This window comes from Colletes gigas, unplaced genomic scaffold (assembly GCF_013123115.1).
Source record: "Colletes gigas isolate AHSC1104 unplaced genomic scaffold, ASM1312311v1 Colletes_gigas_Sc00015, whole genome shotgun sequence".
Classification (NCBI taxonomy): Eukaryota; Metazoa; Arthropoda; class Insecta; order Hymenoptera; family Colletidae; genus Colletes; species Colletes gigas.
Window position 1 is genome coordinate 1,230,787 of NW_025106644.1, and position 20,343 is coordinate 1,251,129.

A 20,343-nucleotide genomic window follows, 5' to 3' on the forward strand; every position below is an offset into this window, starting at 1 on the left:
TATGGGTACGAACGGGTACGTTCTAAATAAAGAACGATAATATTGTCCGTACATACTATCTATATGGTTGAGATCTAAACTTAATTTCTTATTTCCAGCGTATGAAACACTATCTAGTTTGCACTTTACCAATGATGCACGAGAAAGAACCAGTTAGGGAAAATGGCTGACTATGCATTAGGTGATGTTTTGACAATTTTACTTCTTTGATTACGGTAGTCGGGGGAAAAAAACGGTGTTGTCGTATTTTGAAGTATGATTTAAATCGTACCGCGTGACAAATAGTTTAACGAGGGGTAAAAATATTTGTCGGTACACGTGATCCGATCGACCAAGAAAATCCTGTCAAAACTTGTCTGGACGTGTTTTAAGTAGCTGCCATCAGGAAATACTCATTATGAACGCTTGAGAAAAGTTTTTCAACAGCGTTCGCGAGGAAACAATTACTATAATAGAATTTTTATACTATCGGTAAATATATATTCACGTTTATATACGAAATTTATACGTGTACGATTTCGTCATAAATAGCAAAAGGTTCATTTCTTCCTGCAAACTTTTTCTATTACGATCTGTATAGTTAGAAGAACGTTTGTTACGGAATAATAGTTTCTATAATGTATAATATCGAATTGCTTTGTTCTAGATGATCAAAAATTCATACCGATTGGCAACTTATGTGATATAATATAATGATAAAGCGTAACGTGAAAGTATTTAGAATATTCCTATAAAAGAAAAACGAAAAAAAAGAGATACAAATGATATACCTTTGAGGCGATAAGATGCCTGTCAATCCATTTAATAATGGGACAGCATTTCGCTAGTCTCAGAGAATTTTTTAGAATGGATAGCGAACGGCAGTCTTCCGAAGTGTGCGCTAACGTTATTCAATCGTCTCAGTTAGAAATGACGAATCAAGACGGCATAGAGAATTTACACGATAATAAAAATAACGGAAATGTACCTGCGTTAAATTCAAATTTGATCTTGCACGGCGAATGCAAGTTTGACGGAAATTTGGACAACGATCATTTAAATTTAGACTTAGATAATCACAATTCCAAATTTGAGACCTTGTATAGCCAACCGGTCGAAACTCAGGATTCGAAGCAGATCTGTAGCAATGGGAATGTTAGTAGCGAGATACGTTTTAAACAACAGGAACCGTGTTGCAGTAGCTCAGAGGGTAGTAATACTAGTAGTAGTTCGGAAGATAGTCCCGTAAACCCTCCTTTAAGGAGATCTTCTAAAACATTATCGTTTGGAAAACGAAAAGGTAAGAGACGTATTACTTTCATCTTCTTTACGTTCGATGTTTCTGCCTGTTAACCTCTTGCGTTGGCAATTAATTAGCGTTCCCACTTTAGAAGCAACGTTCGTAGTCTTTCCGGCGCAAGAGGTTATGAATATTAATCTCTATGCGTATACGTGTTTTAATATGTTCAGGTAAACAGCGTAACAAGGATCAAAGTCCAGTGTGTACCCACGTTCTATCTTCGAAAAAGAAACGCAGCAACTGGGTGTTAAAATTTAATTGTGCCAAGAGTAAAGGTTCCAAAAGCACGGACATTATTCCTGGCCACGGTAACAACAATTCAGATTGCGTGTGTACTGGTTACAGACGAACAGAAGAGCACTCTATGGGGGCTGGTGTCATATTTAATAGTCGATCTGCTCCCCAAAGTCCAGTACTTGGACCGCTCCCTCCCAGTCCTGTAATTGACCTCTCAAGGTTCAATCCGGAGGAGTTTCCGATGGAGGTACACAATACATTTTCTCTTCGATAGGAGCACTTTCACAATTTTATCGTCTTGTTACAGGACTGCGACGAAAGAGCTCGATTGCAACGGGCACGAGAAATGGAGGAAGGCGTTGAACCTCCTCCCGGTTATAAGCCTAATTATTCTTCAGGTATACAAGTGCATCCAAATGGAATAACAGTGGACAGTTTAGCGGCGCTGTTTCAAGCGCATGCTGGCATACAAGCTGCCGCGCTCACAGCCTTATCTCAAATCGATTTTACGTTAATTCCAAACATCGAAAGGCTGGCACATACACAGGTAGATTGTAATCGCGATCAGTTTATTTACGTTTGTTGCACACCCCGTTACGTTTCATTACGTATATTTACAGGTCGATTACGTTCATTGTCTTGTGCCGGACCTAAGATCGATCACAGCTTGTTCGTTTTATTGGGGTAAAATGGATAGATACGAGGCAGAACGTTTACTGGAGGACAAGCAAGAAGGCACGTTCTTGTTGCGGGACTCGGCCCAGGAGGAGTTTCTGTTCTCTGTTAGCTTTCGAAAATACGGGCGCTCGCTGCATGCCCGAATCGAACAGTGGAATCACAAATTCAGTTTCGACTCCCACGATCCGGGTGTGTACGCTTCGGAAACGGTACGTGCTAAAATTATTTTCTTTCCGGAGAAGAGAAACGAGTAACTGTTCTCAACACGCGATTTTCCAGGTGTGCGGTTTAATCGAGCATTATAAGGATCCGTCTTGTTGTATGTTCTTCGAACCTATGCTCACGATACCGTTGCATCGAAATTTCGCTTTCCCGTTGCAACACCTGTGTCGAGCGGTGATAACTACGCGAACGACGTACGACGGTATAAATAAGCTGCAATTGCCAAAGACGCTTAAAAGTTATCTAAAGGAATACCATTACAAGCAAAGGGTACGAGTAAGGCGATTGGACACTGAAAACGATTTGCAGTCGGACGGAAGATCCATATCATACAGTAGCTCCCCCTGTCAAGTAAGAAAATCGGGCCCGCAGATTATTTTGAAGGCTGGTTAAAGGCCGCGAATTTATCTCGCGTTTGGATGTAGCACGAAACCAGCCGTACGGAAGAGGAGAAGTGAACACATCCGAGAGCGAGCGAGATATCGAAATTTCAAAGTGATGCATATCGATGTATCGACCGCTAATGCGAAATAAAAATTTCTTTATCTTCGCGCGAGTATCGTTAATAGATCGATGAGGTTTTCTCGATGAAAGTGAGCCCTCGTTCAGACTATCTTTAATTATACGAATCGTTTCTAAAAACCTTTGGTACAGAGTGTTCGGCCATCCCTGGGAAAAATTGTAGTGGGTGATTCTAGGGGCCAAAATAAGACGAAAATCAAGAATATCAATTTTTTGCCTAATGCCTCGTTAAAAAGTTATTAACATTTGCGCCTGTATATAGGCAACCTGCGCACAGCTGCGCGCGCCAGCGTCTCGCAGGCATAACTTTAAACGTTAATAACTTTTTAACGAAGCCTCTATCAACAAATTGGTATTCTTCATTTTCGTCTTATTTTGGCCCCTAGAATACCCCATTAAAATTTTGTCCCAGGTCTGGCCGAACACCCTGTACATAATTTAAGCTTGTTCGAGTAAGGCGGTGTTTGGTTTCGTTTTCACTGGAAAAATCTCACCGATATGTTAAGAATACTTTCGTACAGATTAAGAAATGTAAGAAAAAATTTGATGATTTCTATCGGAGGATGAAATTCGATACCTTATCACTTTCGTCTCGGGCCGAATCAACGTAAACAGTGGTGAAACGGAAACTGTTGTATTTATCTTTAATATGAGTCTCTGTATTCATATTCAATAGAACTATTGTACGTTACTTTATTAATTTTTCATTCGCATCTACCACTCTACTACAGTCATACGTGGCATATGTACAGTATTGGGACCAATATCACTGCCAGGAGTGTCGATACTTACATGTATTGTTTTGCGACCGTTGAAAAATTTAAGAAATGATCCTTTTCTTAATAATTGTCCGTCCTCTTTTCTTTTTTTTCTTTTTCCCTTCGTTTTCTATCTTTCCGAATAAGATTCTTCTACTGTTACGAGCTTGTGTATTTTACATTCCTGTGATAAGTATCGATAATTTTTCTAACGAAATGTCTGATTTAAGGATTGCAGAAAAGAACGATTTGGATCCACTATTATCATATGCACAGTATTATAGCGCCGAGGGGTCGGAATTCGTTTCGGCTCTTCACTCAAACAGAACGATTGCAATATTAGCAAGTAAACCGTACATATTCTGCATAAAACAGAACAGTAGCTTAATTTAAACAGTAGCTATCGTTTTTAATCCTATCACGTCTACATTCACATCACAGATAATATACGTTAATTTTGAGGAAGCAACTTGTAAATACATTACAATGGCCGCTTGAGATACACAACATATTATAAGTTTCATTGTGTTTCTTTAGTAATTAAAACTCTTATTATTATGTTTATTTTTCAACGTTTATTTGTAATTTAATTTAATCGATATTCATAGAAAATACAACTGGATTTATACTTTAATTGTGCTTGCGAGAGATTATAAATGCCCAAAGTTCAGTATCGTGGTAACGTTTGTCTTTTAATACGTTTTGTTAAACATCAATTTCCAAGAAATTTTATTCATATCGCTCCTGTTGTGCCTACTTAACACAAAATATCATTGAAAAACTGTCTGTGTTCGTGTTTAACATTATTAAATATAAAGAAAATAAGAAATTATTTGTGTATATGTAAATTATCCTTGGTACGGTAATGTCCACGCGAAATGTATCGTTCGTTTATGAAAGAATCACGACAAGTCAGTTTCTCGCCCTAATAATTAACTTATCGTACTAGAAAAATATGCATCAAAATATAAAATAAATAAGATTCCGTTACTAATTGTTTGTGTAATGACTTTTTAATTGCACATGCTTAACGTTTCGATATCTAACAAGTAACATTATACTTAAAAATCGGAAGAAAATATAGCTTTGCTTTCTGTAAAGCCTGTAACAATCTTGTGCATGTTGCTTTTTTTTTTTTGTGATACGATTTCTTTCAAGTATGCAGCGTATATTGCATAACAGGCAGTAATACTTTATAATTAAACAAAAAGACGAGAAAGAAGAGCGTAACAAGAAATATATCTATATTTGATATAGGAAATAACGTAGTTAAGTGTTTGTTTATAAACGAGAATAACGATTCTGATACGAAAGTTTTTCAATATATTTAAGACACGAGAACGTATATTAGAATAATTCTATCGAGTTATATCGTTAGAGAGATCTTTTAATCGGAAGTACTTAATACAAAAATAAAGTAGGAAACAACATGGGACAATTATACATACGACAATACGAAAGAAATTGTGATAATCGTTAATGTAAGACACGATGTAAATTTACGGTACGATGTTGCAGAAAAATTTCATACACTTCTGAAAAGGATACTGGTAAAATTTCTTTCCCATTTTTCAACCATGTACAGCTCCGTGACGAGCATATATCTAAAATACCAATATTGGAGGAACGAGAATAACCTTTGCAACGGATTAATCATGTTCGTAAATATTTGTTTGACGTCCAAGTCCGAGTAACAAGGTTAGGTATTTCATAAAACGCACTGCACCTTGTTACGTTTGGAGCTGCAGTGACACTGGGGTATTTTCCCTAGATTTAGTAAAATGCGCGCGCGCGCGCGCGATTGTTACGCCATCTGTTGGCGAGATATTTAAGGTGAGGTCGCGGGGAAAAACACTTCGTTTCTATGTGTCGCGTCACAGCCGACTCTAGTACTCACTAGCCGTGCTATGGAACGTGGCAACACCGCTCATGTGCGGATCGGGAGTACTATTTTCAATAGTGGAGTTTTGTGTTCAGGATTACAATTAACGTTATTTTGCGATATAAAATTATACTGATATACAGTATTTTTTATTAATTATGTATAAGGAATATATGAATATCATGGCTATAGTAAGTAGAAGTAATACAGAAGTATATTAATATTTATAAATGTGGTATATATTTTGTGGACTGTCGGAATAGTTTGGTGTTGCGATGCATTATATTTGAAATATTTACAGAGATTTCAAGAAAATAGAAGTGCGAAACAAGTTAAAACCGTCTTTGAACCAAACTGAAGGGTTTAAAAATTGATAAAGGTATGTATAAGTTAATGGAGACCTGAAATAGGCAAAATTATTGGTACGAAGCCAAACAGGTTAAGTGCCCGTGGAAAAAGAGGCTAGCATAATTAGCTATTGAAAGGAACAATTATGGAGTTAATTATAAAATCGTGTTAGAGGACAGTATGATAATTGTGAAAAATTTCCTCACCACCCTAGGGGTATTTACCATGGCGCGTTACCTTTTTTTTTTATTATAATGGGTGGTTCGCCAATAGCCATATAATCCCATTTTCTAAAATAAAATTAATATTTTTAAATAGAACATAACAAAAACATAACTTTTGTGTTCTTAAAGAAATAAAGTATTACATTTTGAAATAATAATAAATAATTTTGAATAATATTAATAACAAAACATATCAAAACATAGTTTGAAATTCTCTTGAAATACAACTAATAAAACTTTGAATCTTGCGAAATAGTATTCATAATAAAAATATACTAAGCAAGTAAATAAAACTCTATTAATGTATTAAAACATATTGAAAGGAATAAGTTTAAATATATATAAAAATTAATGTTTTAAGAAAGATGAAATTAAAAAAAATCATTGAAAATCTAGTTCCTATTAAAAGTTTATAATTTACGATTTTTAGAAGTGATGTCTGTACGTGTTTCCAACTGACTATTATTTACAGTTTTCACATAATCGTTTAATAAAATATATGAAAAAATTGATAATAATTTAAACGAAATACTTTGGTAAGCTCGACCACAAACGCATGTATCTGAAAATGCTAAATAATGTATGTCTGATTGAATGCTAATATATGTTAATTTACATAAAATACACGGTCTGTCCCGTTTCCGATGAGACTGTTCAAAATTAACAGCCGATTGCAGCGCCATCTATTGATTCATCTATTGAATTTTGTAGACACATCTTTCATCTATCTTCACCCCGAATTTCGTAGCATTTCCATTGTTCTGTCAATAGTTACGACATTATAACTAACCGTCCACTTTGTCAGTCTGTCGAAAAATCGCTACGGAGCATGATAATGCGCCGTCGCACAAAGCCCTAATTGTACGCGAGTTTTTCGCCAAAAAAAGCATCATAACGCTCGACCACCCGCCATATTCGCCTGATCTAGCGCCGTGCGACTTCTGGCTATTTCCTAAACTCAAATTAGCGTTGAAGGGGAACACTTACAGTACGATTCCTACCATCCAGAAGGCTTCGACCAACATCCTGAACGCTATTCCGGCACCCGAGTACCAGACATGCTTCGACAAATTTTATGATCGGTTTCAACGCTGTATTGACTCAGAGGGGGATTATTTCGAATAAATACGATAGAAGAAATGCACTGTAGAGCGTCTTCTTTTTTTATTTTTGAGCAGTCTCATCGGAAATGGGACAGACCGTGTATGTTTATGATTTTCAGATTACAAAAATTGAGATTCTAAATTGCCATCATTTATTATGGCTTCCATTATTCCATACATATGAATAAATGAGGCTATCGCTTCTTCAGTGGGGACAGAAAGGCCCCCTCTTTGTAAGCGATCAAAATATACATCGCCTACAGTTTTACCTTTATCATCCACAACTAATAAACGACATATATTGCAATTTAATTTTTTAGCAACAGAATGGGACCCGTAACCAGAAATATAAATTTTAATGGAATCATCTACAACACAATCGGACAAGTATTCGGTATCGAAGATTCCTGTGAAACAAGTCGCATCAGTGGGAAGATCATGAAGATCGTTATTATTGTCATCACAAATTCGAAATTTATTTTTGATTTCAGTAAGAGAAAACGAATTTGCCGATTTTCTAAATATATGTTTTAATCTAATTTTTTTTTCTGCATGAATTATTTCGTTGTATGACACATGATAATTACAACCAGATAAAAGTCTATAATTTCCAAATCGTTTTTCTAATTTTTCGGTTGTAAAATGTAGGGTACTACATTCCTTATAAGCCTTGGACATCTCAAGAAAACATTCTCCAGTACACCATCGGGCGATAGAATACCGTGGTACCTTTCAATATCAGTTTCTGCAAAATGCAAACTACAGACGGCAGAATATTTTGATGGTGTCCAATTCTTACGAGGATTAGCAACCCTCCATTTCTCCCGCAATTCCTCATCTTTGGGGAATAAAAATATAGAATTGTAATTATTATCTTTTAAGGTACTATCGTAATTTCCCTTGCAATTGGGAGCACAGCAACGCCGTGGCATTATTAACGAATATGTGAAATTTATAAAAAAAATGTATATAAAACAAAATGTCCAAAAATGCTATAGATTATATTAAATAAGTGTGCTGCACACCAAAATCAGGATCTGTAGAGTTAATATAAATAAATGAAACACCTGGATTATTGCTCCGTTGCTCACATTTAATGGACTTCGGTACATTAATATTTGAAACATTTGAATGATAGGCGGGAGACCGGAAGGCCGGTAGATGGAGCCTATGTAGCCCAGAGGCCGGTGGGTAGTGGGAGGCTGTTACGGTAGGTTGGGCTAGGTATATCGAAGCCGGACTCCCGCGGTGTTGCCATTTTACCTTCAGCACGGCTAGTACTTACTAGAGTCGGCTGTGGTCGCGTCCACATAAAAAGTAAATTATTTGTACTGTCCTCCGCTCACTTGAAGTCCCGCGAGACGGCACAGGGGCAAGGGGAGTCGGACCGCCCATTTATCTGTCTTGCTCACTTGCTCTCAGGCAGTCCACATGTGTGTGTAACTGCCGCGACGAATAGCGAGCTAGAGACCAATGTGTGCGTGGGAATACGTGTGCCCCTTCTACTTCTCCCGCATTCCTTCCGCGGGACTTCAAGTGAGCGGAGGACAGTACTAGTTACTGTCACCTAAACATTAAATAAAAATAATCGAGTAAATTTCATTATATTCATTGCACTTACAATTCTATGTTAGACGTTTTCATATATAACGTTTAAGGATTTCTTTTAAATACAATAGTTTTGTAACGTCGCGTAGTGTACGTCTCCCCACTCTGGCCCTATATTATGTATAGTTAGTTACCAGATAATAAATAACTAGATTACGGAAACCGTCTTACAACATCACAAAACATTATAACTATTATATTCATTAAGGTCTTGTAAAAATCCATAAAAGTTAATTAATTAGTCTCCCACTCCTCTGATTGACAGAAATCGGGACGTTTTCATATATAACGATTTCTTTTAAATACAATAGTTTAGAGCGTCAGAAATGAAAGTTTTCACTCTACTAACAGAATTTTTATTAATCCCTGACAAATGTTTCGAAAAAGTACCAGGTATATTAAGACAGATTCTTGAGTATGTAGTCATTGAATGTTTTCAACGTGGCTTGCATATCTGTGTATTCAGCAGTGGAACAAGCTTCTTCGAGCGGAAGCCACTTGAACGCTCGATGTTCGTCCGACATTTTGATGGGTTTGTCGGGCTTAATTAATTCGGCTAGCCAGTATATAACAATTTTTGGGTTTCCATTCACTTTGTAATTCAGTTCTTGTCTCGCGTCTTCGAAAATCTTGATATCGTCGGCCATTAAGCCAGTTTCTTCTTTTGTTTCGCGCAACGCGGTTTCCATGTCCGTTTCGCCGGGATCTACGTGACCTTCGAGCAAAGTATGGAAAATTAACGGCGATACACGGTCGTGTTCGTTTCAAACGGAGAAATTTTAATCCTCGTTCGCTTCCTGTTCGGTGAAAATTTTCATTTCGAATCGAGCAAGGGTCACGCACGTGGAACTCGTGCAACGGAAAAAGAGACAATCTCGTTACGAACCTTTTGGCGGTGACCAATGATCGTCGTACGTGGCTTGCATAAGAAGATATTCAATTATTTCGTGCGCTCGACGAAATAGAACGAATCCACAGGCGCGTCGTGACATCGTGTCCTCAGGAAAGTCGACAGTTTATCGCGATTAGAGACAAGTACTTATCGAAAGAGCAGCGATGCGTCACGGGACTTCCAGCACGATCGTAATTGGATTTAACGAGATTTAGGACTTGGGCTTAGAACATGGAGAATCGTGATCTCTGTCTATTTACATTGCTTCTGTGAAAACTAATAAATACACCTTTTTTAATAGCAAAATATTAACACGATACTCCAACTTCCTTTGCGCGAATTTTGTAATTTGAAGAAATTAATCTGTTCTGCTCGAGCATTATATTTCATAATTGAGGTGGAAGTTAATTTTACTTGAAATGGGTAAATCTTTTTTTTTTAAAACTTCAGCCGAGAAGGCATAAAATTAAGAATATTTAACCTTCCGTCAACATAACCTATTTTCACTAACATGGACGACATAACGTGTCTTTTAAGTCCAGGCCTGGTTTTTTATTATTTTATGCATTACAAAAATTCCAAGGCGCATATTAGAGCTTCTATTTCGACGAGTCATAGGTAGAGGGAGCAAGGAGCAAGGAAATTTTCGCCTGGACTTAAACGACCCAACGGAGGTCAACGTTGGATTAATGATTCTCGATTAACTAAGCAGATAAATCGAAGAGATCACCGTAGAAGCCAAATTTCTTTTAAAATCATCTGTATCGTGTGCTTAGGATATCGCAAGGCTAGCGAAGATTTCAATTTTAGGTTAGTTGCGTTTGAATGTTGGTAAATCACTGTTTGCGATGTTAACACATCGATGACAGGCAATTTCACACAGAATTCTAAACAGAATGAACAAAGTTTTTGAAATATTCTATTACGTCCTGGGGTTTCACGAATCGAAACAGATAATGCGTTACTATTGTTGATTGTTACAAGCCATGTAAATATATGTATATGTTACAGTGAAACACCGAAATCTGGAGAATGTCGACTTTCACCGGTGAATGTCAACATTCACATAGTCGCTTAGTGTATGACCGAAATATTTGCTAAACACCCTCATTTCTGACTTACACCGGTAAATGCTAACATTCACCATGCACTAATGGTGAGTGTTGAACATGTTGGAGATTTATATTTTCTTCTCCGTAATTCAGTCGCTATAAAACGTCACAAGGGTGACGTAACTTTTTCGCCTCTCTTTCAGAAAGGATCTAACCCAGACCTAACCCAGACCTAACCCAGACCTAACCCAGACCTAACCCAGATCTAACCCAGATCTAACCCAGACCTAACCGAGATCTAATCCAGATCTAACCCAGACCTAACCCAGACCTAACCGAGATCTAATCCAGATCTAACCCAGACCTAACCCAGACCTAACCGAGACCTAACCCAGACCTAACCGAAATCTAATCCAGACCTAACCCAGACCTAACCGAAATCTAATCCAGACCTAACCCAGACCTGACCCAGACCCTAGATTTGGGTTAGGTCTGGGTTAGGTCTGGATTAGATTTCGGTTAGGTCTGGGTTAGGTCTGGATTAGATCTGAGTTAGGTCTGGGTTAGGTCTGGGTTAGGTCTCGATTAGATTTGAGTTAGGTCTGGGTTAGGTCTGGATTAGATCTGGGTTAGGTCTGGGTTAGGTCTGGGTTAGGTCTGGGTTAGGTCTGGGTTAGAAAAAGATCACGATTTACTGCAGTATCCATTTAGTATAAATTAGGGTATCGGAAAAAAAATTAAGAAAAGGTTGCTCGCGTTATCAAAGCTTGCATAAGACTGACAAAGCTGATTTACTCCGAGCAGAACAAAGGATTTGGCAGGAGAGAGCCAGTCGCTTGTTTTTTGACTCTTCTGTTTTGGACCTCCACCAGAGCATATCTGTGATTGTCGACACACACCGGAGAGGGTCCGAATGTACAACAATGTAATGAAATATTCGATCTTTCACCGTCGTATTTGGTATCTGTTGGCATTCACCGGTGAAAGTTGACATTCTCCAATTTCGGTCATTCACGGTAACATATACATAGATATATCTATGTGGTTAGATGTAGTCACGTGAATTTCTATTTGGTCCAAATATGGTTGCAACTTTGTTCCAACAGTGCTGAACATGACTACGATTACAATGATGGTCGATATAGATGGGGCAAAGACATCGTTAAATCTAATTATCCTAGATATGGGTAGAGCTAAGAATTTAGCTTTATTAATCATATTTAGTAGTTTTGGGTCGTGCAAGAGTCGTTTGGAGTCGATGTCTTGAGTGAAAATGACGTTTCGTAACACGAATTCAGTTGGTCCACTAATCCGCCATATTGAAAATTTTCGATCTTGACATATCTTTCCCTGTTTCTGTTCTTCACTTTCCTCCAACTTCTTATTTCTTTCTTCCTAAAATACATATACCTCTTTCGAGGCCCTGCCCGTCAGTAGACGTGGATTAAACAAAATGTTGGATTTTCGGGGCAATAGAACCGGTCAGCGGTTCCTTCGAAAGGAATCTGAATTGGGAAACAATGTGTGTTACCATTTTATTATAAATGTTTCTGCTACATTTTTTGTTGGCTAAATACCGATCACCAGAAAACACTTAGCAAAGCTGTATGTACGTACCTATCTACAAACTGTCACGTGTATGTATTGCATGTGTGTATGTGCGTGCAGGGCGAAGTGTGAATGCGGCTGGATGGATGACGAACCGGATTCGACCGGTACCGGACACGGTATAATTTGTATTCTTTCTCTTCCTGTCGCTTTATTACTTACATACAAAAATCACAAAAACTTTCTGCCGGCGCGGCGGGTTCGACGACCAAAGCGTCGCTCGCCGTTCAAGATTATTATTTTTTTTCTTTTTCCAGGTGTCATCCGTTCAGCGCCTCTGGCGGTGGGGGGGGGGTTCGTATTTTTAAACCGTCGAGAGCCTCCCTTTGAACGCGCGTTCTTCTCGATTAAGTATCGATAATAAGTTTTTTTTTTTTTTTCTTTTTTCCTTTTACATTTATTCGACAAAGCAAGCGAGCGGCGAGCGAACGAGCGAACGATGGGTTTGTGTTATGTATATATCGTTACAGTATAGAATGGTGTTTTTTTTTTTTTTTTTTTGTTCATTTTCGCCTATTTGCGTCTTACAGGCATATACCATTAAACGTTATCGAAGGATCTTATACTCTGTAACATTAATTCGTAACCGCTATCCGTAAAGATAAATTTTTTTTTTTTTTCTCGTTTTCTACAATTGTCTCGCGTGCCCGTTTCGAGTTACGGCGACCGCGCTTCGGAATTATACAATGGATTTCTTCGAAATATCGAGATACGCACGATCGCTGTAACGCGCGCAAACATTGGTACTAAACGCACTATAGTGTTCTCGGTTTAATCCCATTTTGTTTCGTTATCGGCTGCTTTTTACATTAAATGGAGTCAACAAAAGAGGAGTTTTCGGATCGTACTCCGCGGACGTGCTGATTCTCCGTCGTTGATCCAGAGACGGGCGAAACATTGTGTTCGAATAACGGTCGTGAACTTTCGATTTATCATTTTTATCGAACGAATAACGAATAAAAGGTTACCATGCGCTTCCTTCGTTACACATTTGCTTTTTTTTTTTCCCCCAAGATAGTTTCGCCCGTCTGAAGAAGTACCCGTTGGCGATTTCAGCGAAGGAAGGAAAGTTACTTCTCGTTAGATATCGTTAAGAGGTTAGCGAGGGGAGGAATGGAGAAGTTTTATGTAAGTCCCGATGCCTGTTACCGCGTACAGTTTTCCGTCGCGGATCGAAAACTTCTTTTTCGTTAGTATTGTTCTTGAAAGTGAACAATTCCGATATACACAGACCGTCGACGGTACTTAGTTGCTATCAGTCGTTTGTCGATTTGAAAAGAGCCACGCATCGGAGGAGCACGTGTGTGTGTGTGTGTGTGTGTATGGAGAGTAAACACATTCAGCTGGGTCGAAAATGTTTTCACTCGGCGTTTTGGAATATACAGGGTGTGTTCGGCCACCCTTGGGGAAAATTTTAATGGGGGATTCTAGGGGCCAAAATAAGACGAAAATGAAGAATTCCAATTTGTCGATTGAGGCTTCGTTAAAAAGTTATTAACGTTTAAAGTTATGCCTGCGAGACGCTAGCGCGCGCAGCTGTGCGCAGGTTGCCTATCTACAGGCGCAATTGTTAATAACTTTTCAACGAAGCCTCAATTGACAAATTAGTATTCTTGATTCTCGTCTTATTTTGGCCTCTAGAATCTCCCATTAAAATTTTTCCCAGGGTTGTCCGTACACCCTGTATATTCCATGTCCGTGTACGTGTACCTGTGTGTGGGTTGTCTTTGCACGCGCGTGCGTGTGTGTGTGTGTGTAACGTATGTATTGTATGCGCGCGCGCGTGTACAGCGCGTGTTAGAAACGTGAAAAAATCATTCGAGTTTCGTATTTATTTAAATAAATTAGTCATTGCCTATAAGTAATACGTACTCGATTAATCTTAGGCAAATATAAAAAGTTTTTTGCGACACTCGAATATCCCGAGGTTTCATTTTCTCCGTCCGGTATTCCCTCGTTCCATTGTTTTATATATTTTTTTTTTTTTATTTCTTCTTCTCCGTTTCCGGCTATCTTCCGCTGGCTTCCCGTTTGCATCATTCTTCGCGTTTTGTTCTTCATTTTTGCGTTATTTTCTTATTCAACTGTTCTTGGTGTGAGGCTTCATTTATTTGGTTAATTTAGTACCTTCGTATATTATTATTATTTATATACACCAAGTCTCTCTAGTTCGCCTCTACATTTACAATAATTCCTAATTTAATTTCATTCAACCGCGAATACATCTGCGAATAAAAGGTTAAATAGCGTAATAGTGTATAGCCAATTACAATACTTAAATATAATCTTACATGATATCCTTCGTAGAAATAACAGATCTCATTTGTCGACGTTGTCGTACGCGCGTGCGTGTTTTTTCTCTCTCTCTCTCTCTCTCTCTCTCTCTTTCTTTCTCTCTTTCTCTCTCTCTCTCTCTCTTTCTTTTGCTAGGTATTATCCCGGAATTCTTTCGGAGCGAAATACTTGGGCGTCGTTTTTTACTCGCACGAGCTACGAGTAGGAATCGCTTCGACGACGATTAGTTCCTAAATAATTGTTAAATAATAGCTCCTCTTCGTCTTTCGCCTTCGTTTCTCGTTTAACATTTGTGTCGTAATATTACTTGTATACTATCCATAAAAATAATCGTAATAATAATAGTAATAATAATAGTAATAATAATAATTAATTATCGTTACGCATTGATTAATCGGCTAACGTCTATAGTGCTGCATAGCTTTAAACTTACGATATAAAAAAAAAAAAAAAGAAAAAAAAAAAAAAAATGAAGGAAGGTAAAGTAGCGTAAAAATATTCGAGAAGTAATGGTTCGGCGCGCGTCGCTTTTATAAACGGTTGAATTTCCTGTCGACGCTAAATGGAGGATGATAAGTGTGTGAAGGTAAATTTTGTTACGAGTACAATTCTACGTGTTTCCTTTACAGGTTTTTATCGTCCGAGAGGTTCGATCGGTTATTTACAAACAGACCTCTCGATTTCCTCGAACGTGTCTCTTACGCGTCTTGAATCGCAGCTAAAAGACAACGTTGCGAAAAGAAAGACTCTTTACGTCGCGGGTTTTCGATACGTATACATATACATATACATATACATACATATATATATATATATGTATACATAATGCGCGTTCATCGAACGTCTTTCACTTTGACAACCCCACTTCTCTCCTCTGCGGAGTGCACACGTATTTCCTCCACCTTTCTTCACTCTGCTCTCGCTTCATCGATAACGCATCGTTAGGCACAGTTGAAGTACAATGATCGTGTCTATCACCGTTCGGATAGTTCGAAATCTCTAGATCCTTGGCGAGAAGAGAGGACAAAATAAAAGGACAAAGAGAGACGAATGTCCGGGTCACGTCGTGGACAGCCGCGACATCTATCATCGAGACAATGTGAACTTCGAATAAATAATACTGTAAGACGCGCCGTGGCTCAGCTACACGGATCGTCCCGATGTTGATCGAAACTGAAGTACACGGTTGTACGCGCGAAACAACGCGTTTCTGTCGCTTTCGTTTATCGAGTCTCGTCGCGAACGGGAAAGAATTTCGAATTACCCAACGACCGGCTTAATAAGCGATTCGCGGGGCCATCTTGTGTGGTACGCGCATGCGCGCGCTCGATCGGCGGGATTCCTCTGCTCCTCGCGTTCTTCCCCCACTCTTCTCTCCGTCGGTGGACGCGGTACACGCACGCAGCAGTATTCTCTTCTTCACCCCCCCCCCCCGTTTTTTACCCAAACGTGTTCCTGTCTTTCTTCCGTTTTATTTATCCGTTTTCATGAACATCCGACCTAGTCCCACATTTTGGCACTCGGGAGTATTTGAGTAATTTATACGTGTTCCAGCCCCGACGGATCACAGGGTCCCCAGGCTAGGTGGCGTTCGTGAAACAAACGATTCCGGAACTCGTGTCGCGATCGATGGGTCGACGATCGTTCGAAGCTTTCTCGACCATCCGTTGACGTAATTTTCCGTTGCTCGACCAGGGCCCGCAGAACTCATCAAACGAAGATTTCACGGGTGTTCGATTCGGGATCGGGATCGGGATCGGGATCAGGATCGGGATCGGAATCGGAATCGGAGTCCCAGACGAAGAAAGAGCGAAAATCATCGTCGTCGTCATCGTCGTTGTCGTCGTTGTCATCGTCGTCGTCGTTGTCGTCATCGGCGGTCGCGAGGAATCCGTGCGATCGATCACGAGGGCGTTATGGATTGGCGCGGGCGGCTAGGGAGCCTGTTGTCGGCAGTCACAGCTTCAGCTCGTTCGCTATCTTGCTGGCAATATTTTTGAAACCGATCGACGTGCCCGAGATGCGTTTGAAACGCACGCCGTTCAGAGAGAGTCGTGGCAGTTTACACACTTCGATCTCCCATTGTACCTGGCTGTCTGTCGCCGCATCGCCGTGCGCGCACAGCAGCAGAAACCTTTCGCGTTGTTCGTACTGACATTTATTGGCGTCCAGTACCTGAAGCGATCGACAAACCGGTTAGTATACAAGTGGATTTTCGGGCGACTGGCGTAATTTTTTTCAAAAACTACGTTCCGATGTCCGTGGACTACACAAAAATAACAGGAATTATTTTTTTTAATCATGATTATTAACCCTTTCATTCCCACTGCAGCCACACCGACCACTTTCATTAAATAATCACATTACTGTTTTCTTCTTAATTATTAAACACATGCAATATTACTCTTTTAAAAATAATTAGAATTGAATTGAATTGAATTTAACCTAACCTAACCTAACCTAACCTAACCCAGACCTAACCTAACCTAACCTAACCTAACCTAACCCAACCCAACCCAACCCAGACCTAACCTGACCTGACCTAACATAACCCAGACCTAACCTAACCCTCCCTTTGTACGATCAATTACTGTTTTCTTCTTAATTATTAAACACATGCAATATTACCGACCCGATTTTGAGAGATCTAGACATTAAATAAATTGCCCTTTAAAAATAATTTGAATTGAATTGAATTGAATTGAATTTAACCTAACCTAACCTAACGTAACCCAACCCAGACCAGACCTAACCTGACCTGACCTAACGTAACCCTCTCTTTGTACGATTAATTACTATTTTCTTCTTAATTATTAAACACATGCAATATTACCAACCCATTTTTGAGAGATTAAATAAATTGGTCTTTTAAAAATAATTAGAATTATTAAACGGAATATTACTGTCACTTATATTTTCAACCACAGGCAGTAAAAAAAATTCTGTAATCTGTTACCTGTAAAATAGTATTACCGTTTTAAATAAATGGTTATATGAAATTATTTCTCGTTACAGTATTATCTTGATCAATATTAAAAAAATCACAGTTCATCCATTATAACTGAAACTTTGAGAAATGATAGAAACAGTTTTAACTATTTTGATCTAAAAAAATCCACTGCAACGAAAGAACAGAGAAATATTTTTTGCCCATGACTGTTTCATAATTTGGGAATGAAAGAGTTTGAAGTTTACAATTTCATACTCTAGTTTTGTTCAAAGTATGCTTCGTGCGAGTCAAATATACTTGTTCAGAAGTTTCTTCCACTGCTGGAAACGCATTGCGCATAAATGCACGTGATCCTTTTTAGTTCTAAGTCCGCCACTGTTCGTTTGTTAAACAGTTCGTGGTAGAGAACGAACGAAGATGAACGAAGAGACCTATCGAAAGGAAAGTAGAAATAAAATCATCCAAGATCATCACCGGTATTCCCCATTAAAGAGTTCCTGAAAACTTTTCCAACAGTGGAAACTACGTTAGGTCAAATGTATTGACTCGCGTGGAGAGTACTTTGAAGAAGACTAGAACATGAAATAGTAAATTTTAATAAACACGTTAAAAGAAAAATAATTCTAGTTATTTTAGAGTACCCTTTCGTGCACTGGATCAACAATGTTTCCGATACACCCTACTTAAATTTCTTAATGAATTTATTACAATGTGTTTATAAATGTTTTTGTCTGGCAGGCTGTGATCTTTAAAATGAATTTCTCAGTCTTAACCAAGCTTTAAAAATAATAGGTGTACATTCTATAGGGAGAGTATGTATTTCAGTTGGATGGGTGCTTCGGAGGTTGGAAGTTTAAAATTTATTGATACTACAATCAAGCAACATGTTTGTTTGAATATATTAAGGGCAAACCCAAAAAGCAGTGCCGAAAAGTTAAATACTGCTTGCTGTATAATGTACCAAAACAATTAATACATCATCTTAGATACTCAAGTATTTATAGCGAAAAAAACAAATGAAAGAACAAATAAATTTCCTTTTCAATACTACGAAATGAAAATATGTTTGTAAAAAGCATTGTAACATTGCGATGGATTCGTTAAGAAACTCTAGTGGCATGAGAAACATTGTTGACCCAGTGCACGTCAGGATTGGCCGAAACTGTGAAGCATTAAGTAATGCAGCATGACCCAATATGTATACATAAATGATTAATTACGTTGGACAAACAAATTTGTCTGTCGATCTTCGTAAAGGGTTGACGATTATTCAAACAATTCTGGAAATTGGTATTAATTTTTTACACTGATGTACCAAGGATAAAATAATAAAACTTGGTTAGCATCGATATTTATCATTATTCCAACCAAGTCTTAGAATATTTAATGTTCAGCATGAAATAAGTAGTACAAGAAAACAGATACAACATCGAATAAACAATTGCACAATGTAATTGATAGAAATAAATGTTCGAAATTGTACCTGTTTGCAAATACTTGAATGAGCATTGAAAATTAATACCAAGTACATTTTCTATGTAATCGATAGATGCCAATATTATTGTAGAGGCAATAAAAAAGTAGTACTTCGTTAGTAGACTGCCAATTTTTATGCAAATTCATATATTTAATAGAATTAATGAAATGTGAGCTTCATAAAGGGTTTCCTCGATCCCTAAATATAATAATTTGTATCTAATTTTGAGTATTCCTTATATTTTTACATATTAAGTGCATTCTGTAGTTTTTTCAGTCTATTCATTAGGTACTTGTGTACGAGTTTCACTAATGTATAATATTCTCGTTATACATACTGGGTCATTCTACATGAACCCAATACTCAACAAAGCATAAGTTCAACTCGAAACTATATTCTCGCTACAGCGTTCATTAAAAAAAAAAAATTGTCCCAAGAAGGGCAACGAATAGAATAGCTTTATGTTCCAGTGCAATACCTTTCGAATTTCAGACATGATTTCGTTTGGATCTCGACTACTGGTAGTTTTCATACTCCAAGTGAAACGTAGACTGCGTGGTTTAACCTGCTCATCGTTAGTGGTTGCTCCGCTGTAACAAAAGAATGTCTTAAATCTGCACGATCAAGCCGCGCGCCAAAACATGCGACAGACATTATTCTTTAAGTGGTCGTGCACACGAACGATTCGCATCGTGTCGGCCATTTCTTTTTTCTTCGCCAGTCGCGCGTGGTCGCAACGTTACAAAAGCGACCTTCCTTGTCGTTCAAAGACTTTTCTGACGATCAACGGGATACGTCTAAGATTAATAAACGTGCGCTAGGCTGATTCCGTGGGCCGTCGATCGCGAACTGAACGACGGCAAAGTAAAAACGTAAAAAAAAAAAAACGTCACACATGCGTGCCATGCATGCAATTCGTGGCCGCGTATATATGTATATTTATTCGTATATACACACTGAGAAATTTACGAGGGCAGAAGTAGTGTTAGGATATAAGTTCTAGGTTAGGTTCTAGTCGTACGTGACGGGTGGTGTCGAGCATTTGAAAAATGCATGTTCGCCCAGAGTCGGGCGAATTTTATCAACGGACGCCATTTTTAGATTCGTTGGTAATCTAAAGGTTTTGATCGTTGTTTGCGGATAAAATTTGCCCGAATCTTGGCGTACGTATGCCGGAACAGATTTTGGAAAGCTGCAAACGGGGGAAC

At 38.4% G+C, this 20,343-nt stretch overlaps 3 protein-coding genes across 19 annotated transcripts in view; 1 reads left to right on the top strand and 2 right to left on the bottom strand.

The window, feature by feature from the left end:
* The first annotated feature begins 127 nt into the window (after positions 1–127).
* On the top strand, positions 128–3,173 carry LOC122399801. The gene is made up of 6 exons (XM_043400767.1): positions 128–471; positions 647–1,279; positions 1,450–1,763; positions 1,824–2,063; positions 2,137–2,403; positions 2,474–3,173. Exons 2-6 carry the CDS (start codon positions 808–810, stop codon positions 2,807–2,809), a joined length of 1,629 nt encoding a protein of 542 aa, XP_043256702.1. The 5' UTR covers positions 128–471; positions 647–807; the 3' UTR covers positions 2,810–3,173.
* Positions 3,174–9,213: 6,040 nt separating this feature from the next.
* On the bottom strand, positions 9,214–10,249 carry LOC122399812 (bis(5'-nucleosyl)-tetraphosphatase [asymmetrical]). 2 transcript variants are annotated; one of them, XM_043400783.1, is made up of 3 exons: positions 10,168–10,249; positions 9,748–10,029; positions 9,214–9,576 (listed from the first exon to the last, which is right to left on the bottom strand). In XM_043400783.1, exons 2-3 carry the CDS (start codon positions 9,851–9,853, stop codon positions 9,260–9,262), a joined length of 423 nt encoding a protein of 140 aa, XP_043256718.1. In that variant the 5' UTR covers positions 9,854–10,029; positions 10,168–10,249; the 3' UTR covers positions 9,214–9,259. The 2 variants fall into 2 exon arrangements, with proteins under 2 accessions (XP_043256718.1, XP_043256719.1); XM_043400784.1 differs by lacking the exon at positions 10,168–10,249 and having other exon boundaries at positions 9,748–10,060.
* A 3,790-nt stretch (positions 10,250–14,039) lies between these two features.
* Positions 14,040–20,343, bottom strand: part of LOC122399983 (serine/threonine-protein kinase MARK2-like) — a 138,122-nt gene continuing 131,818 nt past the window's right edge. For 15 of the 16 annotated variants that reach the window (XM_043401126.1, XM_043401120.1, XM_043401117.1 and 12 more), the window contains 2 exons: positions 19,614–19,725; positions 14,040–16,883 (listed from right to left, as the gene is read on the bottom strand). In XM_043401126.1, coding sequence (XP_043257061.1) covers positions 16,665–16,883; positions 19,614–19,725 — 331 coding nt within the window. In that variant the 3' untranslated portion in view covers positions 14,040–16,664. Of the gene's footprint in view, positions 16,975–19,613; positions 19,726–20,343 lie in introns of all 16 variants that reach the window. The other variant, XM_043401123.1, reaches the window with a different exon arrangement.